The sequence below is a fragment of the Geotrypetes seraphini genome, chromosome 16 (assembly GCF_902459505.1).
Source record: "Geotrypetes seraphini chromosome 16, aGeoSer1.1, whole genome shotgun sequence".
Lineage (NCBI taxonomy): Eukaryota > Metazoa > Chordata > Amphibia > Gymnophiona > Dermophiidae > Geotrypetes > Geotrypetes seraphini.
In genome coordinates, this window is record NC_047099.1 from 45,773,886 (window position 1) to 45,799,682 (window position 25,797).

Here is a 25,797-nt window from a genome sequence, read left to right on the forward strand (position 1 = left end):
TAATATAAGCTCCTAGTGGTTGTCCTCAAGAAGCCCGAGTTCCTCACCTGTAGCAGAGGTTCTCTGTAGATAGCAGGGGAATGCAGCGATTACCATTTGGTGGTGGTGTCCTCTGAGAGCTATTGTGCGAGAGCTCTCCTCTAGCTAAGGAAGACTTTTTTTTGGTTTATTGGACATATGAGTTGCTTTGCTTGAAGGTAGAGAAGAGAGGAACTGAAGCAGATGGGGTGTTAGGCCTCCTTGAGACCCCTCCCTCTTACACTATCATCAATTCATTTTAACAGTGATCAAGTTACTTTCCCTCTGCAGGAATCTTTACCTAGAGATTTTCAAGGAACTGTTGAGATAACTAATCAAAAAAAGTAAAGGTTAACAAAGTTCAGTGGGACATTTTAGCTACAGCACATAGATTTGGGACTGGGACTGATTTCCTGATTTATTTAGTTGGACTTATTCAAGAGGTTTGTGCAACTATAGTTGGTTGTCTAAATTTTTCAGCTTTGCAATTACCGTACATTCTGGCCAATCAGACTAATGAAATTACCCCTGGGCCTGCTTCCAAAGCTGTGCCTCTTCTGTGTGGGTGAAGAAACTTGGAGAAGCCACAGTGCCTCAGTAGGCCCAGTTCTGAGCAGGCCTAGTGGTTTCTACAGGTTGATGTCACCACTCCTTCCTCTGCACAGCTGATCATGGCAGGACTCAAGGACTCACTGGAGCTGCTGGTCAGCTGAGCCGGCACGGGAAGAGTGAAGCCGTGATCAGCTGAGCACCTCTCCTCCTCCTCTGCATCTTGTGTGGCACACAGTTTGCGGTACACAGGCATATGGTTTTGGGTGGCTGGCTACCAGGATGGGTAAAAGCCCTCGAGAACCTTTTTGAGTATCGGAACCTGAGCTTCCTTGCATATTAGACTGGCTTTAACCAGTCTTGCGTGGCCGGAAAGTTTTTGAACATGGGGGCCTAGGTGGCAATATTTAAGTCTGCAGTGGAGGGACACAATTACAATACTTGCTGGAGTAAGGATCCATTTTTCACTTACTTGCTACCAGCTTTATTTAATTTCTGAGTGTGTTATTACTACCTCCAATTGCTTTGTAGTTTCACTTTATCTATTGTAACTATTTTATTTTGTAAACTGCATAGACCACGGGTGTCCAACCTTTTGGCTTCCCTGGGCTGCATTGGCCAAAAAAAAACATTCCTGGGGCCGCACAAACGCTGCAGCAAGACAGAGGAGGGAGCAGGCAAGAGGTCAACACCCAGAGGCAGCAGAGGAAAACACTGCATCACCCTCAATTAGGGCCGCACAAAATACTTCACGGGGCTGCAGGTTGGACACCCCTGGCATAGACCTTAACGGTATTGCGGTACAGAAGTAAGTTTTTATGGTACGTTATTCAGAATAAAATGTGATGCTTTATAACCGCCGAGTAGCTGGCTCATAACCACAAACCCTGACACCTCCACAAAGGTGCAACCCTATCCCTGTTGAATTTTTTTAAGCCTATCGGGAACAGCACTCTAAAGGATACCAAAAGTCAGGTGGCAAGATTGGGAATGTGAATGTCATAACAGGAGCTGGGAGCGGAGGTTCTGTAACATAGAAACATAGAAAGTGACGGCAGAAAAAGGCCAAGGCCCATCGAGTCTGCCCACTCCATTGACCCACCCCCCTAGTTAATCGCTCTCTGATGACCTTTTCCCTCGTAGAGATCCGACATGAGCATCCCATCTGTTCTTAAAATCTGGCACGCTGCTGGCCTCGACCACCTGTACTGGGAGCTTATTCCAGCTTTCCACTACTCTTTCAGTGAAGAAGTACTTCCTGGTGTCGCCATGAAACTTCCCGCCCTTTATTTTCAGCGGGTGTTCTCTTGTGGCCGAGGGTCCTCTAAGAAGGAAAATATAATCTTCTACCTTGATGCGACCAGTGACATACTTAAACATCTCAATCATGTCCCCTCTCTCCCTACGTTCTTCGAGAGAATATAGCCGCAATTCGTTCAGCCTTTCTTCGTATGATAGATCTTTGAGCCCCGAGACCATCCTGGTGGCCATTCGCTGCACCGACTCGATTCTCAGCACATCTTTGTGGTAATGTGGCCTCCAGAATTGTACGCAGTACTCCAGATGAGGCCTCACCATGGTTCTGTACAAAGGCATTAAGATGTCGGGCTTCCGACTAACAAAGCTTCTCCGGATACAACCCAGCATTTGCCTAGCCCTGGATGAAGCCTTCTCCACTTGTTTGGCCTTTTTCATGTCTTCACTGATGATCACCCCCAAATCCCGTTCTGCGGCAGTCCTTGCTAAGGTTTCTCCATTCAATGTGTACGTTCTGCACGGATTATTGTTGCCAAGGTGCATGACCTTGCATTTGTTAGCGTTGAAGCTAAGCTGCCAGGTCGAGGACCAATGTTCCAATAAAAGCAGGTCTTGCGTCATGCTGTCGGACAGATTGCCGTTACTCACAATATTACATAGTTTGGCATCATCGGCGAATAATGTTATTTTACCTTGAAGCCCTTGAGTCATGTCTCTTACAAATATGTTGAAAAGGATCGGGCCCAAGACCGAGCCCTGCGGCACCCCACTGGTCACCTCCGACGTTTTAGAGATGGTACCATTAACAACCACCCTCTGAAGTCTACCACTTAGCCATTCGTGGACCCATGCTGTAAGTGTTTCACCTAATCCCATCGATTTCATCTTGCTCAATAGCCTGCGGTGGGGGACGCTATCAAAAGCTTTGCTGAAGTCCAAGTACACGACGTCTAGGGACTCTCCCAAATCCAGTTTCCTTATTACCCAGTCAAAGAAACTGATAAGATTGGATTGACAGGACCTACCCTTGGTGAATCCATGTTGGTGGGGATCACGTAGTTCCTCCTCGTCTAGTATCATGTCTAATTTGTGTTTGATGAGTGTTTCCATGAGTTTACTCACTACCGATGTGAGACTTACCGGTCTGTAATTTGCAGCCGACATTAACTGTTTTCCAGTCCAAGGGGACTATTCCCGTGCTCAGGGACAGATTGAAGAGTACGGATAAAGGTTCTGCTAGGACGTCCCTGAGCTCACTGAGCACCCTGGGATGTAGACTGTCCGGGCCCATGGCTTTGTTCACCTTGAGTCTTGATAATTCGTCGTAGACGTCTCCGGAAGTAAACTCAAAATCCCGAAATGGGTCTTCTGAACTTTGCTTTGCCTGCAACTGTGGACCGCAGGTGAAGACTGAGCAGAAGTATTCATTTAGTAGTTCGGCTTTATCTGAATCTGATTCTACAAACTTCCCATCTGATTTCCTAAGGCGCACTATCCCATCAGTGTAATCAAGTACTAGTATAAACTGGCATTTGTGAAGCAACTAGGTGTAAGCTCATGCCCAGTATTCTGTAAGTCTACTATTTATTATTTCTATAGCGCTGAAAGGCGTACACTCGACAGTCCCTGCTCAGAAGAGCTTCCAATCGAATTTCGACAAGTCCTTCGAGTGGGGGTATCTAATTGCTGGCAGGCAAACAGCCCTCCTCTCTAGGGCTCATTAGCCCATCCGCTAACCTTTGCCACTGCAGGTGACTCCTGAGCTACTGAGTTTTGGGAAGAATAAAGGCGTTATTTGTGCCAATTCCACTCCCGTGACCTTTTCCTGCTAGCAGACTCGCGCTTTGCGCGTAACCTGAATGAACAGTCATGAGGAGGTGCTTTCTTTGACAGGCCCCAGTTCCAGTCACACTCTGCTAGGAGGAAACGAGAGAAGCGAGTCCGTTGGCGGGCCGAGCGCGCGCTGCCAAGTCAGCGCACGTCCTCGCGCATAGGCCGCGTCCAGGGGGAGGCAGTTGACGTCGTTCCCAGCCTCGTTCTGGCGGCCGGTGACGTCGGCGGCTATAAGAAGCGCTGCGCGGGGCGGGCGCGCCACCGAGCGCTTCTTCTGGGGCTTTGGCTGGGTTGTTGCAGCGCGAGACACGATGCGCGAGATCGTTCACCTGCAGGCCGGCCAGTGCGGCAACCAGATCGGAGCCAAGGTGAGGAGAGGAGAGGAGAGGGAGGGAGAGAGATTAATACTGGATTAGAAGGGGGGTGATGGGGGGGCTCAGAGGGGGAGGGCAGCACTGACCTTAGAATGGGGGAGAGATTAGTACTGGATTAGAAGGGGGGTGTCTGAGGAGAGAAAGGGTGATGTGGGAGGGGGAGAGTGAAGGCAGCACAGAAGGGTGTGTCTGAGGAGAGACGGGGTGATGTGGGAGGGGAGAGAGTGAAGGCTGCACTGGAGGGTGTGTGTGTCTGAGGAGAGACTGGGTGATGTGGGAGGGGAGAGAGTGAGGGCAGCACTGGAGGGGGGGTCTGAGGAGAGACGGGGTGATGTGGGAGGGGGAGAGTGAAGGCAGCACAGAAGGGTGTGTCTGAGGAGAGACGGGGTGATGTGGGAGGGGAGAGAGTGAAGGCTGCACTGGAGGGTGTGTGTGTCTGAGGAGAGACTGGGTGATGTGGGAGGGGAGAGAGTGAGGGCAGCACTGGAGGGGGGGGTCTGAGGAGAGACGGGGTGATGTGGGAGGGGAGAGAGTGAAGGCAGCACTGGAGGGGGTGTCTGAGGAGAGACGGGGTGATGTGGGAGGGGAGAGAGTGAGGGCAGCACAGGAGGGGGTGTCTGAGGAGAGATGGGGTGATGTGGGAGGGGAGAGAGTGAGGGCAGCACAGGAGGGGGTGTCTGAGGAGAGACGGGGTGATGTGGGAGGGGAGAGAGTGAAGGCAGCACTGGAGGGGGTGTCTGAGGAGAGACGGGGTGATGTGGGAGGGGAGAGAGTGAAGGCTGCACTGGAGGGTGTGTGTGTCTGAGGAGAGACTGGGTGATGTGGGAGGGGAGAGAGTGAGGGCAGCACTGGAGGGGGGGTCTGAGGAGAGACGGGGTGATGTGGGAGGGGGAGAGTGAAGGCAGCACAGAAGGGTGTGTCTGAGGAGAGACGGGGTGATGTGGGAGGGGAGAGAGTGAAGGCTGCACTGGAGGGTGTGTGTGTCTGAGGAGAGACTGGGTGATGTGGGAGGGGAGAGAGTGAGGGCAGCACTGGAGGGGGGGTCTGAGGAGAGACGGGGTGATGTGGGAGGGGGAGAGTGAAGGCAGCACAGAAGGGTGTGTCTGAGGAGAGACGGGGTGATGTGGGAGGGGAGAGAGTGAAGGCTGCACTGGAGGGTGTGTGTGTCTGAGGAGAGACTGGGTGATGTGGGAGGGGAGAGAGTGAGGGCAGCACTGGAGGGGGGGTCTGAGGAGAGACGGGGTGATGTGGGAGGGGAGAGAGTGAAGGCAGCACTGGAGGGGGTGTCTGAGGAGAGACGGGGTGATGTGGGAGGGGAGAGAGTGAGGGCAGCACAGGAGGGGGTGTCTGAGGAGAGATGGGGTGATGTGGGAGGGGAGAGAGTGAGGGCAGCACAGGAGGGGGTGTCTGAGGAGAGACGGGGTGATGTGGGAGGGGAGAGAGTGAAGGCAGCACTGGAGGGGGTGTCTGAGGAGAGACGGGGTGATGTGGGAGGGGAGAGAGTGAAGGCAGCACTGGAGGGGGGGTCTGAGGAGAGACGGGGGAGATGGGGTAACACTGGAGGGGAGTGTCTGAGGATATATAGGATGATGTGGTGGTGGCTCAGTGCTGTGGCAGAAGGGAGAGAGTGAGGGCAGCACTGACATTAGAATTGGGGGGGGGATTAGGGAAGGGAATAAACTGAGGGGGGTGGTGGTAGGGTGAGATGAGGCTGGCTCCCCCGACAGGGACATGGGCTGGAGATAAATGGTCTGTTTAGAGGGGGCCAGGGCTGAGCCATCAGTGTCAGATGGGGGCGGTTCAGGGCCAAGGGTCATTTTGCCCAGATAGTCTTGTTCTGTGACTGCCCTGTGTGTTGCACTTGGCATTAGAGAATGACATGGGTTCAATTTTTTCCCCGTCCCCACGGGAATTCAATTTCTCCATCCCGTCCCTGTGAGTTTTGTTGATGTCCCTGTCCTTGCTCCATTCCTGTAAGCTCAGCCTTGAACACTTACGATTTTAATGTGTTTTAGGCTTGTGCAGATGAGGACGGAGCTTGCAGGAATGGGGCAGGTACAGGAAAAGAACTCGGGGGGTCGGGAAGGGAAAATGAGTTCCTGCGGTGACGGGGAAAATTTTGTCCCCATGTCATTCTCTACTTGGTATCCTCTAACAGGGAAAAGTAGGGGCCTGACTGGACACTTCCCACGACCTGGAAGCTTTCATGTCCTCGGGCGTGCCTGAGAGTGACTGTGCTTCTAGCTGCTGACACCTTCCCCCCCCCCCCTGTCCTATCCCCATTGCACCACTTCTAGTTATGTCTAAAGCCAAGTCTATTCTGGATACTGCTGATAACTGTTGCTTTGAAAGCATTAACACACCCTTCTCTGCGGACACACCTGAAGGGAAGCAGTTATCTCGCAACCTCTGCTGACTAAGACTTGGGTTGTGAACAGCTCAGTCACTGGCTGTGCACTGCCTCTACTCCACCCATTCCCAGATCAGCAAGAAGAGGCAAGACTGCATTTTGCCTGCTGGATCCTGGGAAAGGACAAATGGAGGATCTGTGATATAAATCTGCTGTGGTCTTCACAGCTGCCTTTTCAGATTTCAAGCATCTTATTGCCATGATACAGCTGATGCCATGGGATGCTCTGTAGGAATGCCTGCAGATTCACCATGCCCCCCTTTTTTGTTTAGGCTTAGTTTTAAGAAATACTGAAAAAAAAGTCCTTCATATTGCTGCTTTGATCTGTAAATCAGACACTGCAGTTAAGTTGATTTTGATCAGACCTGCTGCAGGCCTTCGAGTATGTCTGTCTAAATAATTTAAATATGAGCTTGGCAAATGAGAGAGATCACAGGCTATATTTTTACCCTTGTAATATAAATCATCTTTTCAGACCAACACATTCTCTCATGGGCGTGATGAAAAAGTAGACCCAGCAGCAACTGGGTTTTGGAATAGGGCAAAACCTTCCTGGGGAGGTTGGTTGCTTACAGTTAAGAGAGGGACATGCAGCCTTGAGTTTCCTAAGGCACCTGTGCTGGCACATCAGATAAAAAGCATGCAAGAGAAGATTGAAGCAGCCCTGACAGTTGTAGCTTAAGCACTAAGCCTTCGCTGGCCTCCTCCCAAAGCTCCAGGGCACAAAGGAGCATTTTCAGGAGCAACACATGAGTCGTGGATGTGCTTGTGTGCTCATGTCTACAGCTGTGGCATACATAAGTAGCATCACTTTGACCAGGTCCTGGGCTGCCATTAGCCATGAGTGTTATAAATAGGGAGGAGACAATGCCACTTCTTTAGCTGATCAGGGTCAGCAATCCCTGACAGATTGTTTGGTGTACTATTTTCATGGTTCATTTCCACATCTCTCACCATACTGCATTGGATACATTGTACCAAAGTATTAAGCGGTCTGGAAAGCTACAAATTTCGAATACAATATATCACAGTATATTTATAAAAATATCATATACAATAACTCAATCTAAAGCAAAAAAAAAAAAAAATTACAATAATTTTTAAGAAATTGATAATGTTATGAAAATAGATTTCCATCATGTCAATAAAAAGCTATCAAACGTTTCAAAAAATCAGTCCTATTAATCCTCTTTCTTCCTCCCCTCTTAAAGTCAATCAATTTGTACCTTTGCTTAATCTTTGTAAACCGCATAGAACTTCATGGTATTGCAGTATATAAGCTGTTATCATTATTATTATTACTAAAATAGAAGACTTCCATTACTTCAATGAAAGGTTATTAACAAAATCTATAATATTACTGAAGTAAAACTGACTTCCGTTATCTGTTATAACATTTTATTGAAGGAATCAATCAAGTAAATATACAATAATATAATACAAAGAAATATTAATTACAAGTAATTTCACAATTCTGATATTTCAATACATTCCTATCACTCCTCCCCCAAATGTTTTATATTCCCCCCACCTCTGGTGCTTTTCATTCCAGAGGATCTGGAATGGATTCATATGAATAAGGAGAGTGCAGAAACTCGTGCACCTGGGAGACTTCCTAATTCATGTGATGAACATGGGCCCTTGTTTGCCTTTACAGTCTAATGAATATTTACAATCAAAGTTTTGATCTTTGTTCCTCATATGTAATGTGATATTCCACACGCCTGATTCTAGAGAGCAGCACAAGCTTTGTCATAACTGCCTTCTGTGAAAGTTCAAATCCTTAAAACTTAAACTAAACACAAACCAAAGTGGGATTTGGGGACAGGATCAATGCTGTCCCTCTAAACCAGTGTATCACAAACTGTGTGCCTCCTGAGATTTCAGGGGTACTGCGACATATTGGCGAGGAGGAGAGTCGCGTCCTGAAGGCAGGCAGCCGGTGTGGATGACTCTCCTCCTCTCTCTGTACCTCCTCTGCTCCCGTATCCCCACCGAAGCGGCCAGATGGGCCTCTGTGCATGCTTGGATGTCTATGCAATGGCGACCACGCACTTCCAGGTGCCTTCCAGCCGGGGTACTTTGTTCAGTGTGCCGTCGGCCGGAAAGTTGCGACACACTGCTCTAAACCCTTTATATTTAATACCAACAGGACCGGGTCTGGGGTACATTTGGGCCTCCTTTTATCTTCCCCAGACCGAGGGGTTCAGTGGTTGGCTCCTAGTGGGGCCCCATGTGCAGCATACTGGATTACTACCTGCTGCCAAAACCTGCAATCCCCCTAGGACAGACTTGGGAACAACTGCCTTCACATAAGATTTTAAGGACAAGAGCTCCTTTGTAATGTGCATTATATGTAAGGCACCCCTAATTACCCTCTGCTTTCATGAAACTACAGAATCTGGAAGTTTTCATGCATGAACTGCTTTAGTTCATGGTCATGGAAATAATTTTGGACTCATTCCTGTCAGTCCTTTTAAGTGGTTTGTTGTTTCTTGTGAATGGACTATGACAATAAATTGTGCAACTTCCCTTCTGTCTGATCTCTGCTGATCACAGTTTCTTGTCCCTTAGTTCTGGGAGGTGATTAGTGACGAGCATGGCATTGACCCCACTGGCACTTATCATGGAGATGGCGACCTGCAACTGGAAAGGATAAATGTCTACTACAATGAAGCCTCAGGTACGTCACTTGGGTTGCTAGAGGGACCAGACTAGAAAATGGGTCAGTTTTGGAAAGAATGAGAAGGGTAAGAATATCTTGACAGTGATTGCGCCTGCTAGGCTATGGACTAGGAGGGCGAGACTGTGCTACTATTTAGTGTTTCTCCGGCATCTGGCTGGGTGAGTGTAGTGACCATGCAAGGAGAGCCGAGAGAGAAAAACGAGTTGCTCCATAACTTGACTTTGCTGTTCTCCCTTTACAGGTGGGAAATACGTGCCACGAGCAGTGCTTGTAGATCTGGAGCCTGGTACAATGGATTCTGTACGCTCTGGACCTTTTGGCCAGATCTTCCGTCCAGATAACTTTGTTTTTGGTGAGTATCTTCTGAGGTGGGGTTCTTCTATATGCTTTGCTCTTAAATCCTGAGGGATGCGCAACAGCAGGCTTAAATATGAGCAATAGAAAGGTTTGGGGAAATAAACACTTTTTCCTTGATTGTAGTTGAAAGCATCTGCTGTACATGCCAATTGACTTCCCACTATCTGAGAATTGTAATGAATTGTTGCATCTTGGAATCTATACCACCTATACATGAATGTTGACGTCCTTGAGCTACTACTAAAGGCATAAGCTAAATTAGGGAGCATTGTGCATTCTCTCAACCATTCCAGGGAGCCTTTACTGTGGCAGTAGTCTATTCCCAAGACTAAACTAAGCTAAACTTAAACTTAGTTTTATAGACTGAGTCATCAACCAAGAGGAGCTCGACTCTGTTACATAAACTTGACAAGGAAAAATAGACTGAAATAGTTAATTTCCAAAATGTTTAGCAAACAGAAAAGTTTTCAGAACTTTCTGGAATAAAGCAAAATAACCTAAACTTCTTAATGTAAGTGGTAAAGCATTCCAGAATTTGGTTAATTTAAAAGCAAAAGAATGACTAAATCTCTTATGTTCTGTTTTTACCACTGAGAGAGGGAAATGTAAGTTTTAATTTGAGAACTTCTGGCATGATGAGATCTACGACCATTCCAGTCTAAAGGAATCAAAGTAGCAAAAATGCCAAATAGGATCTTAAATGCAATACAAATGCACTTAAATTGAATTCTGAGATACACTGGAAACCAATGTAATTGCTTGAGCAGAGGGGTTACGTTATCGAATTTACTCTTACCGAAAATAAGTTTAGCTTGACATCTCTGCAGACTGACCTTTGAAAGACCCAAATACACTGAATTACAGTAATCCAACCTTGACAAAATGATTGATTGAACCAATACAGAGAAGTGTTGTTGGTGAAAGAGTGCTCTCACTCTTCACAGAGCACGGAGGCTGAAAAAACACTTTTTAATAAGTGAATTTAGTTGGTCCTTAAATTTAAGTGAAGAATTGATAATACCCAATATTAATGAGGAAAACTCAATTTTCAAAGATTCTCCTGAGTCTAAGATCACAGCAGAAAGGAGAGAATCTAACTTTGGGCCAAGCCATAAAAGCTTAGTCTTGGCAGCATTTAATTTCATCTGGACCATCGTCACCCAGGACTGAAGTTTGGTTAATATTAGGTATCAAATTATCAAGATGTGGATCAACCTCAAGTAATATAAAGATATCAGCATTTGTTAGTAAAGTTTCTCAGGTATTCAAATCGTAATATTTCAATGAACTCGTGTAGATGTTAAATAAGATTGGAGATAATGGAGAGCCCTGGGGGACACCATAGAGGACTCTCCATGATTTTGAATTGAACCTTTCATTTTGACTGAATAAGAGCGGGAAAGATAGAAATTTGTCCAACCAGTCTAGAACAATTTGACCAAGGCCGATTTCTGAAAGCAGATAATGCAGAATATTGTGGTCTGTCAAAGCACAGTGGATTAAGTCCAGATCTGATGTCCGTCTTAGCTTAAAGCTTTTTTACATGAACACTGGTACAGGAATATTAGACTAGGAAACTGCAAGAAGCTACAGGTATCAGCGTCAATGCAACAAATGAGCAAGGCTGGCAGAAACCTTTGGACATTAAGGATGGATAAATAAATAGGCTATCAGTTTAAATGACTGCTTGTGCAAGGAGCTTGGTAGCTTTTTCCAAGATGCTGCCTGTTCCAATATTACAGATTGGGCAGCACTAAAATGGCACAGGTCCCATCAGAAGCTATTCTGACAGTTCAGGACAGGCACTTGGTTGTTTGAGTCTGAGGAGCCGTAGGATGATCTAGGCTACTTCAGTATCCAGCATAAACAGCACATGTGTTGTCTGTCTGAATATGACTGACCTCTGTTCTTGCTTCTTAGGTCAGAGTGGTGCTGGGAACAACTGGGCAAAGGGTCACTACACAGAGGGTGCGGAGCTAGTGGACTCTGTGATGGATGTGGTGCGGAAGGAGGCGGAAAACTGTGACTGTCTGCAGGGCTTCCAGCTCACACATTCCTTGGGTGGTGGCACGGGATCTGGTATGGGCACCCTGCTCATCAGCAAAATCCGAGAAGAATACCCTGACAGAATCATGAATACATTCAGCGTGGTGCCTTCCCCCAAGGTGTCGGATACTGTGGTAGAGCCCTACAATGCCACCCTCTCTGTGCACCAGCTAGTGGAGAACACAGACGAGACCTTCTGCATTGATAACGAGGCGCTGTACGACATCTGCTTCCGCACCCTCAAGCTGACAACTCCTACCTATGGTGACCTCAACCACCTGGTCTCTGCCACCATGAGCGGTGTAACCACCTGTTTGCGCTTCCCCGGCCAGCTCAATGCGGACTTGCGGAAGCTGGCAGTGAATATGGTGCCCTTCCCCCGCCTGCATTTCTTCATGCCTGGGTTTGCCCCATTGACCAGCCGGGGTAGTCAGCAGTATCGTGCTCTCACAGTGCCAGAACTGACCCAGCAGATGTTTGATGCCAAGAACATGATGGCAGCCTGTGATCCCCGGCACGGACGTTACTTGACTGTAGCGGCTGTGTTCCGTGGCCGCATGTCCATGAAAGAGGTGGACGAACAGATGCTAAATGTTCAGAACAAGAACAGTAGCTACTTTGTGGAGTGGATCCCCAACAATGTCAAGACGGCTGTGTGCGACATCCCACCACGGGGCCTCAAGATGGCAGCTACTTTCATCGGTAATAGCACTGCCATTCAGGAACTCTTCAAGCGCATCTCTGAGCAGTTCACAGCCATGTTCCGCCGCAAGGCTTTCCTCCACTGGTACACGGGTGAAGGTATGGATGAGATGGAGTTCACAGAGGCAGAGAGCAACATGAATGACTTGGTGTCGGAATACCAGCAGTATCAGGATGCTACCGCTGAGGAAGGAGAGTTTGAGGAGGATGCAGAAGAGGAAGTGGCGTGATCCTCCTGGAGCTGCTACGTTTGCACCAACAGCTCATAGCGCCAATACTAGACTGAGCGTGGCCCAGGTTAATCCTGGGTCCTAGAGGACTTGTTAAAAATGTGGTTTCAATGGTGTCAAAATGATAGTGCCGTATAATGTGGTTAATTGAATGCAATCGGTGTCTCCCATAACCCCATCTATGCTGCTGTTTTTTTTTTTTTTTTGTAATTGTGACTAACTCAATGGCCTCATTTCACTGCTGGACTAAATCATGGAACCTGGCTGTAAAAATCTGCCTTGGCCCCCAGGACAGAATCTTGTGTCTATTGTGAGCATGGTGTATGTCCACAATAAAGATGAATCATGTGATACTGTGCGTTTTTTCTATGAGCGGGAAAGGGGCAGGAGCCATCGGGCTAGCTGTGCTGTGTTCTTGGAGGATCTGTTCTTTGACATGACACTGCTTTCTTTGCTTAATGCTTGAAGATATCTTTGTTCTCTCCTCAAGCAAATATTTCTACTGAAAAGTTGCATTTTCTCTGTAATTTGGAGCAACTGTTTCCAGAGTATATAAATCATGGTGTAGTGTAAGGCTCCTATGGGGTGGGGGCCCTGGGAGATTAATACTCTACTCAATTAACTGCCCCTATTCACTGTCAGCCGGTGATGCCATCTTGATACTGACACAGCTCCAAACCATGGGGTTGGTGCGTTCCCACCTTTTCCCCATTCTTTATGGGAAAAATGCACAGGATATCTGACCCTGTGCTCATGTTGATATGTACCATCAGCTAGGATTTCAGAAATGATTAAATTCTAACTAATCTGGTTGAAAATGGCTGAACATCCCTTAATCTCTCCCCATGGTGCTTAACTCAGTTAGCATGCAGACTTCCATCATCCCTTTTTTAATATTTATTAAAAGCTTGCAGTATTACCCTTTGATTCAAACAACAGCCCAGTTCACGGGCCTGTCATACTGGTTTGCTTTTACCTGAATGATTTATTTGTATCAGGTTTTCCTGTCTGCTCTAGAGTGAACTTCCTGCTTGTCCTGTGTCTTTGTAGCACCACAGCAATAATGAGTTCACATCAGACACGTAGAAGGCTATTTCGGGCATCTACCATTTCTCTGCTCAAGTGTTTACTGATGTGACCTGCAGGCAGCTTTATTATATACAGTCTGTTACCTAATACTTCAGCTCCTCTGTCCTTGGGAAAGGATTTTAAGTATTTAACTGTCTCAGCTCCCCTCTGCCTTCTCAAACCTTGCTATAACATTACCGTAATGTGACTTTCCAGTACTGAATACAGTTCTCTAATCCTACCCAGCAAATGCCATTAATCTCCAGGCTTCTCCATAGGGTTATGATGTACCACTTGTTCAGGGCTTTAGGACTAACCCAACCACACCTCCCGTAATATCAATGTTCTGGTAAGTATTGTCAACTTCTAGAAATCCTAACAAGTCCTTCAAATCTGAGGTATCATGTAGCAGGGTGTTCATAATATGGGGACAGGGTCAGGTTGAGAGCTAAGGCCCTGGCCCTATTTGCTCGTCCCTATTTCCAGGGGCCATACTGCTACAAGACATATGCAGCGCTGTACATCAAACATTCAACAGCCAGTCCCTGCTCAGTAGAACTTGCAATCTAATCAAGAAGGCAAACAGGACACGTAAGGAGTTTCTCAGGCCTGGGTGCATTACAAGAGAGTGGGAGTTAGGAATTAAAAGCCATCTCCCTAAAATGGGCTTTTAGCCTAGATGTGAATACTACCCATGACAGAGCTTGACGTATCAACATAATAATTCTGGGCTGCTCAAATGTATCTTGTATGTAACAGAGATCAGTCTGCCGAAGAGACCTATGTGAGTTTAACCACCATGTATATAAATAAATGTTGCATCTAATGTGAGACTGATGAAACCAGGACCTACTGCTCTGTCCTATATAATCCTGGCAACTGTATGGTTCCAACTGCAGTAGTTTAATCAAGTTTCAAGTTTATTAGATTTTAATATACCGACCATCAAGCAAATATCTGGACGGTTTACATTAGATTTAAAAATGACAGATAAGAGTAGAAACAATTGAAAAAATGTTAAGTAATTTAAATAATATATAGTGAACATTAAAAACAATAACAAGACGGACTTGACAGTGAGGAGAGAGGAAATGGATGGGTAAAGTTACATTGTAGGTAGAAAAAGGAGAAAGAGGGGTTGGGAAAAAACATGTTGGATGGGGAAAAAATATATTGAATGTTTGTGGAAGAAGAAAAAAAAAAAAAGTTAGAAGAAAATTAAGAAGAGAGAGATTAAATGGAAGAGAACGCATCACGAAATAAAAAAGTTTTTAAGTTTTTCTTAAATTTGTCAAGGTGTTGTTCGTCTCGAAGTGGTTGTGGGAGGGAGTTCCATAATATCTGAGCAGTTACTGCAAAATTTATTTTGCGTGTGTAATAAAACTCTTTTATAGACGGAATCAATAAGAGGTTTTGATTTGAAGATCTCAAAGTTCGAGTAGAGCACAAAGGAATGAGAAGTTTGTGAAGATATAACGGCAGGTGAGAAGATTTTATTTTAAAAGACAAAAGGATGATTTTGTAGGTGATTCGGTATGTCACGGGTAGCCAGTGAGCATCTTTCAGAGCTGGCGTAACGTGATCATATTTACCTAGGTTATAGATGAGTTTTATTGCAGAGTTTTGTATGAGTTGAAGACGACAAATTTCTTTTTGTGGGAGGCCATTGAGTATGGAATTACAGTAATCCAGGTGAGAGATAATTAAAGAATGGACAAGAATTTTGATAGATTCGGTTTCTAGAATTGAGGTCAATGAACGAATTATGCGTAGTTTATAGAAACATGTTTTAACTACCGAACTAATATGGTCATGAAATGATAGGTCTTTATCAATGGTAACTCCCAAGAGTTTTATTTTTGTCTCCATTTGAATTGGGATGGATTTAATAGAAATTTTTTCTGGTAGAAATTCAGAATTTTTGATTGAAAATAGAAGACCGCGAGATTTATCTATGTTGAGAGAAAGTTTGTTAGAATGAAGCCAATCATTTATGAAGTCCAGTTTATTGTTTAATAATAATAATAACTTTATTTTTCTATACCGCCATAATCTTGCGACTTCTAGGCGGTTCACAAAGAAGAAGAGCTGTACAATCAGTGAATTACAGTAGATGAATGCAAGGTGGTTGAAAGGAAAATTATACATAGGTTGAATTATAAGAAATTAACTATTTTACATTGAAAATAGTCTGACACCAGCGAGTATCGGGATACAATTATGAAGAGGGAATTTTAGCAGACAGGGAATGTGGATACCTAGTGTGAGGAAGAAATTCAGGATAAGGTGTGGAAGTTATGTTCGCGGGAGAGTGTCTGGCTAGGACAAGAATTTCTTAAACAAAGTGGTCTTTAATTTTTTCCGGAAAATGCCTAGCGGTATCGATGAAATAGCCTAGCCATGATTGCTGTCTACCAGCTTGAAACTTGAAAGTTCTGTCCAGGAAGGTTCGATATCTGCAGCCAGCGATTTTCGGGTATGCAAACAGGTTGTGGTTTCTGGTAGATCTAATGGGGGAGTAGAATTCGAAGTGAGGTAGAAGGTAGTTGGGGGCCATTCCCCAGATTAATTTATAGCAAAAGCAGGAGAACTTGAATAGAATTCTTTCTTCGATTGGTAACCAGTGCAGCCGTTTGTAGAAGAGACTAACGTGATCACTTTTCTTTAGTCCAAATATTAAGCGGACAGCCGTGTTTTGAACTATTCGCAGTTTTCTTACGGTTTTTTTAGGTATCCCCAAGTAGATGATGTTACAATAGTCCAGGGTGGATAGAATCAGCGACTGTACCAATAATCTGAAGGATAGAGGGTCGAAATATTTTTTTATGGTTTTCAGTTTCCAAAGAGTGGAGAAGCATTTTTTTATCACCGAGTTTGTGTGATCGGTCATAGTTAGTTGGGTATCTAGAGTGACTCCTAGTATTCTTATAGTTTTTAATATTGGGTGGTCGTGGCCATTTATTTGTATTGCTGTTGTGGTGAGGTGGGAGTCCATTAACGTCTCATCTACTATTTTAATTAATCAAGGCTTGAAATCACAAATGGAAGCTTCTCTGGGTTAGGAAAATGCTATTACAAGAATTCTGTTAATGTGTACTATGTAAAGTTAATTGCTGGTATTGCACTATATGGCTGTAGAGAATGATTGCCGTTCAAGACTTGGGTGGATGGAGATAGATCCCACAGGGACAACTTTGTCCCTATGTCATTCTCTGCCCTAACTTCCTCTTCAACTAGTTACTTCTGGATTTGTAAAAGTCTTTGTACAGTTCCCTTACCCACTGTTTCTCCTGGGTATGTAGATTGCTAAAAGGTTCCTGGTCTTACCTAGGCCTCCTGTCTTGTGGCCTTTATAGTTAAGGTAGTTTTGTGGGTTTTTTTTTAACCATTGCAATTTATAAATAGGTAACTGCTGTATGAATGGAGCTTGGGAAACATGAACCTCACCTGTGAAAATGCATAAGAGTTGGGTAGGCATGCCGCACTAAAAAAGGGTGACAGGAGAGGGGGAAAGGAGAGAAAAGCACTGAAGATAATAAAACGGATCAAGAAGGATGATGAATTGCAGGGTGGAACTACTTTCATTTAGCTTGGGAAACAAATTCATAAAATGGTGGAGAAAGGAAAGGGATAGCTTGTTTATGCTCATAATGACAAAAAAAAACCACGGTACTACTCGAAAGGGTCCAGAGAAGAGCAACTAAAATGGTTAAAGGGCTGGAGAAGTTGCTGTACAGTGAGAGATTGGAGAAACTGGGCCTCTTCTCCCTTAAAAAGAGGAGACAGTGGGGACATGATCGAAACATTCAAGATACTGAAGGGAATAGACTTAGTAGATAAAGGCAGATTGTTTACCCTCTCCAAGGTAGGGAGAACACGAGGGCACTCCCTAAAGCTGAAAGGGGATAGATTCCGTACAAACGTAAGGAAGTTCTTCTTCACCCAGAGAGTGGTAGACAACTGGAACGTTCTTCCGGATTCTGTTATAGGGGAAAACACTAATATAAGGGAAAACACCCTCCAGGGATTCAAGACAAAGTTAGACAAGTTCCTGCTGAACCAGAACGTACGCAGATAAGGCTAGTCTCAGGGCACTGGTCTTTGACCTAAGGGCCGCCGTGGGAGCAGACTGCTGGGCATGATGGACCATTGGTCTGACCCAGCAGTGGCAATTTTTATGTTCTTAAAGGGATATATAGAGCTTAAAGCAAAGGGTAGATGTTGTCATCCTCCTACCTGTGGACCTCAGTGTCAGGAAGGCAATTCAATAGGGTCCAGAATGGGAAAATCAATGGAATTAATTAAAATATAAGACAGTGATGGCACCCTGATCTATAATGGACAGCACTCGTAAGAGTCTGTCAAGAAACCTGCATGGATGGAGCTAGATGTTCTACTGTACAACTCTTGTGTTCCTTCTGGAGGAACCCTGTCTCGCAGCCTTTATCCAACCGAGCACTTCCATCTGCCTCCCATGCACTAAAGCAGGGGTGTCCAACCTGTGGCCCAGTGAAGTATTTTGTGCGGCCCCGGTCGAGGGCGATACAGTGTTTTCCTCTGCTGCCCCTGGGTGTTTACCGCCTTACCAGCTCCTTTCTCTGTCTTGCTGCAGTGTTTGCGCGTTTGTGTGGCCCCAGAAATATTTTTTTCGGCCAATGCGGCCCAGGGAAGCCAAAAGGTTGGACACCCTTGCACTAAAGTAACCGAGTGTATACTGGTAGGTGTACGCTGTGGTATCGCAAGTGTGCACAATTTTAAATTACTGCATTCAGCCAAGCTAGGTTTTATACGTCACTGTTTTTACTTCCTCTGCAAAACCCACACAGGAAGCCTTGAAGCAACAGAAACATTCAAAGATCTACCCTGGCAACAAAAAAGATTTCTTTTTCTTGTGTTAAAATTCATATAAAGGAGTTTCTTTGAGAGAACCCCTCTGGAATCCACAGGATGACCGTGTGAGCTGAATCATGGGCTCCCGAATCAAGTAAGAGAGTGAATTTCTTTTCTGCTCTTTTGTCTTGTCTGACCAGTTTTGCAGCCCTGCTTCCTTATTCTGAAATAATGAGGCACGGAGGGAAAAAATGACACAAAGAAAAATCAAGCCGAAGAATCGAGAGAGGAGTTCCCGCTTTCTTAGCAAGCCCTGGTCTGAGCACCTTCAGAGAGAGTAGACTGCAAGTATTTAGCTACCATGAACTGATGTACTGAGGACTTTCCTCCCACTTGCACACGGGAGTAAGTCGGGGTAATGCACAGCCTGCTAATACAGGGGTTTTGTTTCATATTTTTATGCTCACTGGGTTTCTTGGCTACAGGTGAATTGAACAGTTTGGTGGTTCTAACTCTCCATTCTTATTGGAGAAAACATGGATATCATTTTAATACGGTCATCATTAATCCAGCATAATGAATAAGTAAAAACTTAAGGCGTTGGTGCATACGTCTACCAGTGCTATAGAAATGATGTGTTCTGCCTACAAGAACATTTTCCCCCGTTGAGTTATATCTTGGCAGTAGATGAGCAGCTGAGTGGCATTTGCTCTTGCCTCATTCTGTGTTCTTTTTAAGTTTCATATAGCCAGTTGCTTTCTCCTCCTCTAGTAGCCCTGCTCGCCTCTATCCTTTTTAATATTTATTAAAAAATTTATATACTATTTTAAACCTAAGCAGTGTACAAGCAATATGCAAAGTAGAAACATCTAACACATCCTTTATTTTTACAAACAGATCCTGTAAATAAAATAACCTCATGATTCACATAAATGCCAACACAAACAAATATGTTTTCAATAATTTCTTAAAAATATTGTTAGGCGTAATTGCCCATTCAAAGCATTCCAGAACTTCACACTAGCAACAGAGAACATCAATATCCCAAGTCTTGCATGAGAGATGCTACATGCCCTATCCAGGGCTAGTCTCATAGTATGTTCAGATCACAACACTTTTGTTGGAGAGTACAACTTCAGCATGTCAAAAAGACAATCAGGGGCCTTGTGATATTAGACCTGGTACTCAATGCTCAAGACCTTGAATTCAGCACACTAATGTATCAGAAGCCAATGCAGCTGCTTCAAAATTGACATAATGTGGACCTGCCGCAAAACTCCGACAATTAATCTAGCCACAGAATTCATCAACACTTGCCATGCCTTTTGCTTTGTCTTTACTACTCCAAGATAAAGTGCATTGCAGTAGTCAAACTTAACTAAAATGAGCGATTGTACCATAGAATGAATATCATACGGCGGCAGCATTGGTTTCAATCTATATAGCATGTATAATTGTGCTTAACAAAAGTCTCAACTGATGTATTAAAATAGCCCAATGTTGTTTATGACGTTGTCTATGTAATATACACCATCAATCCACAACGGCATATAATAAACTTCAAAGTGCCTAATTTCTAAGTGATCTTTTTTTCAGATAATACATTTCTAAGTACCTCTATGGCAGGGGTGTCCAAAGTCCCTCCTCGAGGGCCGAATCCAGTCGGGTTTTCCCCAAAGAATAGGCATTGAAAGCAGTTCATGCACATAGATCTCATGCATATTCATTGGGGGAAATCTCGAAAACCCGACTGGATTCGGCCCTCGAGGAGGGACTTTGGAGACCCCTGCTCTATGGTCTTCAGTTCAAGCCAACCACCAGCCAAATTATTTGAAGGCTTGTTTCTTTACATAGAACACATGTCGGGATGCTGTGGAGTAAAACAAAAGGTGGGACCCGTTCTTGAAAAAGCCTTCGGGCATAACTGGTTGAACCTTAAGGTCCTTCCGGAAGTTTAAAAAAAGAATGAAGAAATAGCTAAAGCTAAGTACAAAAGTTTTAAAGTTGTATCTTACGGGCCGCATCGAGGCGGAGGAAGATATCTTCTTTTTCAAGGGTCCCACGACAACAAGAGGGCATCTGTTGAAAATCAGGGGCGGGAAACTACGAGGTGACACCAGGAAATTCTTTTTCACTGAAAGAGTGGTTGATCGCTGGAATAGTCTTCCACTACAGGTGATTGAGGCCAGCAGCGTGCCTGATTTTAAGGCCAAATGGGATCGGCACATGGGATCTATTCACAGGGCAAAGGTAGGGGAGGGACATTAAGGTGGGCAGACTAGATGGGCTGTGGGCCCTTATCTGCCGTCTATTTCTATGTTTCTATGAAAAGTTTATCGATTTGCACAAAACATAGAATGTAGAGCACAAGCACTTAAAAAAAAAACCTAAGGTCTGATGATGAATAAAAGCCAGAAAGAGAAACAAGCCTTCAAATAATTTGGCTGGTGGTTGGCTGGAACTGAAGACCATAGAGGTACTTAGAAATATATTATCTGAAAAAAAGATCACTTAGAAATTAGGCACTTTGAAGTTTATTATATGTCGTTGTGGATTGATGGTGTATAACAAAAATCTCATGCACAAATTCAGGATGTCTGGGGCGGTACTTGGAGAGACCTCCCAGGAAAGAGACTTGGGAGTTCTGATCGACAAGTTGATGAAGCCGTCTGTGCAATGTGTTGCGGTGGCAAAAAGGGCGAACAGAATGCTAGGAATGATTAAGAAGGGAATCATGAACAGATCAGAGAAGGTTATCATGCCGCTGTACTGGGCCATGGTGCGCCCTCACCTGGAGTACTGCGTCCAGCACTGGTCGCCATACATGGTACTTCTCGAAAGGGTCCAGAGAAGAGCGACTAAAATGGTTAAGGGGCTGGAGGAGTTGCCGTACAGTGAGATATTGGAGAAATTGGGCCTCTTCTCCCTTGAAAAGAAGAGACAGAGGGGACATGTTCAAAACATTCAAAATACTGAAGGGAATAGACTTAGCAGATAAAGACAGATTGTTCACCCTCTCCAAGGTAGGGAGAACGAGAGGGCACTCTCTAAAGTTGAAAGGGGATAGATTCTGTACAAACATAAAGGAAGTTCTTCTTCACCCAGAGAGTGGTGGAAAACTGGAAAGCTCTTATGGAGTCTGTTATAGGAGAAAACACCCTCCAGGGATTCAAGACAAAGTTGGACAAGTTCCTGCTAAACTGGAACGTACGCAGGTGAGGCTGGACTCATTTGGAGCACTGGTCTTTGACCTGGGGGCCGCCGCGTGAGTGGACTGCTGGGCACGATGGACCACTGGTCTGACCCAGCAGCAGCAATTCTTATGTTCTTATGTCAAGATTGACACCTCATCGTCAATGCGGAATCTAGCCATATCCCCAATATCAATTTTTTCTGGCCCCTCTTCCCCACACACACACTCAGTTTTAGCCTGTTTTTCTCTGTCAATGGCATTTAAATTTTGTTTCCATTTGATCTCATAAGAACATAAGAATAGCCTTACTAGGTCAGACCAATAGTCCATCAAGCCCAGCAGCCCGTTCTCATAGTGGCCAATCCAGGTCCCTAGTACCTGGCCAAAACCCAAGGAGTAGCAACATTCCATGATACCGATCCAGGGCAAGCAGTGACTTCCCCCATGTCCTTCTCAATAACAGACTATGGACTTTTCCTCTAGGAAATTGTCCAAACCCTTTTTAAAACCAGCTACACTATTCGCTCTTACCACAACGTCTGGTAATGTGTTCCAGACCTTAACTATTCTCTGAGTGAAAAAATATTTCCTCCTATTGGTTTTAAAAGTATCTCCCAGTAACTTCGAGTGTCCCCTAGTCTTTGTAATTTTTGACAGAGTGAAAAATCGATCCACTTGTACCTGTTCTACTCCACTCAGGATTTTATAGACTTCGATTATATGTCCCCTCAGCCATCTGTTTTCCAAGCTGAAGAGCCCTAACCTTTTTAGCCTTTCCTCATTCAAGGAGAGTTCCATCCCCTTTATCATCTTGGTCACTCTTCTTTGAACCTTTTCTAGTGCCGCTATATCTTTCTTGAGATAAAGAGACCAGAATTGAACGCAATACTTCAGGTGAGGCCGCACCATGGAGCGATACAGGGGCATTATAACATTCTTAGTCTTGTTAACCATCCCTTTTTTTAATAATTCCTAGTATCCTGTTTGCTTTTTTGGCCGCCACACATTGAGCGGAAGGTTTCATCATGTTGTCTACGATGATACCCAGATCCTTTTCTTGGGTGCTAACCCCCAAGGTGGGCCCTAGCATCCAGTAATTGTGATTTGGGTTGTTCTTTCCAATGTGCATCACTTTGCATTTGTCCACATTAAATTTCGTCTGCCACTTGGATGCCCATTCTTCCAATTTCCTAAGGTCTGCCTGCAATTTTTCACAATCCGCATGAGTTTTAACAACTTTGAACAGTTTAGTGTCATCTGCAAATTTAATCACCTCACTCATCGTTCCAATTTCCAGATTATTTATAAATAAGTTAAATAGTACCGGTCCCAGCGACACAGATTTTGACTCCTGGCTCTCCTTCTTCGAACTCTTAACTCCTTCCTTCATCCTTGGTGACTTCAACATCCATGCTGACAACTCCAACTCCTACACTTCCAGGTTTCTCACTCTAACATCCTCATTCAATCATCTCTATATACCAGAATGGCCACTGCCTTGACCTTGTTTTCTTCTTCAACTGCACTACCACCATCAACTGTTAACCTTCACAATTCCTCACCCTCCTCCTCTGACTCAGTCAATCACCACCAATATGTTTTAGGCTATTGACCCTGGCGCCCTCTCTACCACTGCTTCATCCCTCCCCTCACCTGCTATGTCACACAAGTCTATCAATGAAGCTGTCTTCTGCTCAAGACACCCTTGCTCCTCCCATTTCACATCCTTTAAGGTGTACCAAACCTCAGACCTGGCTGACCTCCAACATCCACTACCTGCACCCGATCTATTGAATGTCTCTGGCTTAAATCCCCCACACATGCTGACTTCATACACTTCAAATTCCTGCTGATATCCTTCCAGTCTGCCAAACAAGAATACTATGCCCTCTCTCAGTTCTAACCCTCACTATCTCTTTACCACACTAAACTCCCTACTCAAATTGCCCTCATCTCCAATCCCCCCTTCACTTTCTCCCCAGAGTATGGCCGAGTTCTTCTACAACAAGGTACAGAAGATTCACCTTGAGTTCACAACCAGGTCACCCTCTCCCCCCTTCCATCTGGTCCTTCTGCCAACTTCCACCACCTTTTCTGAAATTACTGTAGAGGAAACTGCACATCTTTTCTCCTCTTCTAAACCCACTACCTGCCCATCGGATCTGATTCCCACCCACCTGCTCAGTGCTATCCCTCCCACTATCATCCCTTCTCTCTGTTATATCTTCAACCTATTACTCTTCACTGCAACTGTTCCTGATGTCTTCAAACATGCTGTAGTTACACCTCTCCCCCAAAAAACCCTCACTAGGCCCTAAAACCCTCACTAGGCCTATATACCCCATCCCCCTCCTCCCCTTCTTATCCAAGGTACTTTGAACATGCTGTTCATCGCCATTGCCTGGACTTTCTTTCATCTTAAGCTATTCTTGACCCATTTCAGTCAGGCTTTCGCCCACTGCATTCCATGGAAACTGCCCTTGCTAAAGTCTCCAATGACTTGTTCTTGGCCAGATCCAAAGGCCTCTACTCTATCCTTACCCTTCTCGATCTGCTGCTTTCAACACTGTTGATCAGCACCTGTTCCTTGACACGAGATCCTCACTTGGTTCCAGGGCTCTGTTTTCTCTTGGTTTTCTTTCTACCTTTCCCATCACACTTTCATTGTATACAATGGTGGATACTCCTTCACTGCTATCCCACTATCAATTGATGTACCACAAGGCTCTGTCTTGGGACCTTTTCTCCATCTATACCTGCTCCCAAAGTGCACTGATCTCCTCTGGTGGTTTTCTTTTTAAAAAACTTTTTTGTATTAAAATCCTTTTACAATTTAACATCAAGCATTACAATCTTAAAAAGAGATCAGAATATCCAAAAAGAAAAGAATTAACATATGTACTAGGAAATTCAATCAGCTATTTAGTCCACAAAATTTGAAATCAAGAAAATAAATTTCAATTAATTGAACAAAATTATACAGATATAGAGTAACGGCAATGGATATCCACCCTACAGCTGATAGAAAGGTCATTCATCCACGGACTAAGAAACCAACCCTTCTTTTGGCCCTAAAAAAATCTAATAACTGTTTGGGCTCAAATAAAAGGAAATTTTTATTTTGATAAGAAATAAAACATTTTGCTGGAAATTTAAGCAAAAAAGTAGCCCCAAGGGTCAGGGCTCTTGGCTGCAAGGCCAAGAACTCCTTTCTACACTTCTGGGTTTTCAAAGCTAAGTCTGGAAAAATTCTAACATTTGAGCCCAAAAATTTATCATTTAAATGACGGAAATATAGGCGTAAAACATATTCTCTATCACTTTCCAAGGCTAGAATCAATAAGAGAGTGGTTCTATCTGTAACCACCTCAAGGGAACTTTCCAGAGACAGATCAATATTATCTTTAGATTTTTCCTTAGGAGTAGACTCCCCTTGAGGTCTCCTAATGTCCAAATAATAAGCCCTAACAATTGGAGGTAAATTTTCCAATGGGATGGCTAGTCAAAAATATTTTCTTGCCATCTCCACTGGAGAGATGACTGGACATTTAGGAAAGTTCAACAATCTTAAATTATTTCTCCTGAGTGAGTTTTCAAAATTTTCCAACTTGCAAGAAATAAATGACCTTTCCTTAACCATTTCCAATTGGACAGTCTTCACTTCCTTCAAACTTTCTTCTTGTTTCTCCAATTTCTTACTTAAGTTAATTAGTCGCACTCCAAGTTGCTCAACCTTGAAATAGATAGTCCCATAGTCAGTTTTGATAGTTGAGACTCAATTTAAGGTTGGTGTCCATGATAGATATGGCCTGCCAAAGCGCTTCCATATCAATTTTCTCAGGTTGTTTCAGCTCCCCAAAACTGATGTTATTCCCTCCAGAAGCTCCTCTCACCTCCCTTCAATGGTGTCAGGGGTTAGCTGGCCGACATCTCCAACACCGTCCTGCCGAGGCTCCAGTGCTGGCGTCCCTCCTCTGCTGGAGTCCATTCCTCCCACACCGGGCTGCTGAACTCCTGCACCTCCCTGCACCAAAACACTTCCGGGTTGGGGAGGGATTGACATCTACTCTGGGCTCAGGAACGCCCAGGCAGCTCCTGCACTGAGTTCGCCGGAAAGCTCCGGGCTCACCCCCCCCCCTCCGAGGTAAGAACATAAGAACATAAGAACATAAGAACTGCCTTCTCCGGATCAGACCTTCGGTCCATCAAGTCCGGCGATCCGCACACGCGGAGGCCCTGCCAGG

At 44.7% G+C, this 25,797-nt stretch overlaps 2 protein-coding genes across 2 annotated transcripts in view; both read left to right on the forward strand.

Annotated features, from left to right (window-relative positions):
- The first annotated feature begins 3,869 nt into the window (after positions 1-3,869).
- On the forward strand, positions 3,870-12,813 carry TUBB4A (tubulin beta 4A class IVa). The gene is made up of 4 exons (XM_033924154.1): positions 3,870-4,025; positions 9,016-9,124; positions 9,369-9,479; positions 11,405-12,813. Exons 1-4 carry the CDS (start codon positions 3,969-3,971, stop codon positions 12,460-12,462), a joined length of 1,335 nt encoding a protein of 444 aa, XP_033780045.1. The 5' UTR covers positions 3,870-3,968; the 3' UTR covers positions 12,463-12,813.
- The window catches only part of LOC117349814 (DENN domain-containing protein 1B-like), a 61,144-nt gene continuing 48,062 nt past the window's right edge, over positions 12,716-25,797 (forward strand). The window contains exons 1-2 of the mRNA XM_033923409.1: positions 12,716-12,817; positions 18,740-18,765. Of these exons, the coding sequence (XP_033779300.1) occupies positions 12,716-12,817; positions 18,740-18,765 (128 nt within the window). The remainder of the gene's footprint in view (positions 12,818-18,739; positions 18,766-25,797) is intronic.

What these genes read in the sequence shown, in the direction of transcription:
- TUBB4A (XM_033924154.1), top strand. Translation starts at nt 3,969, where the DNA reads ATGCGCGAGATCGTTCACCTGCAGGCCGGCCAGTGCGGCAACCAGATC. An exon ending in GCAACCAGATCGGAGCCAAG is followed by an intron (nt 4,026 to 9,015) that starts GTGAGGAGAGGA and finishes CTTGTCCCTTAG; the next exon opens with TTCTGGGAGGTGATTAGTGA. An exon ending in CTACTACAATGAAGCCTCAG is followed by an intron (nt 9,125 to 9,368) that starts GTACGTCACTTG and finishes CTCCCTTTACAG; the next exon opens with GTGGGAAATACGTGCCACGA.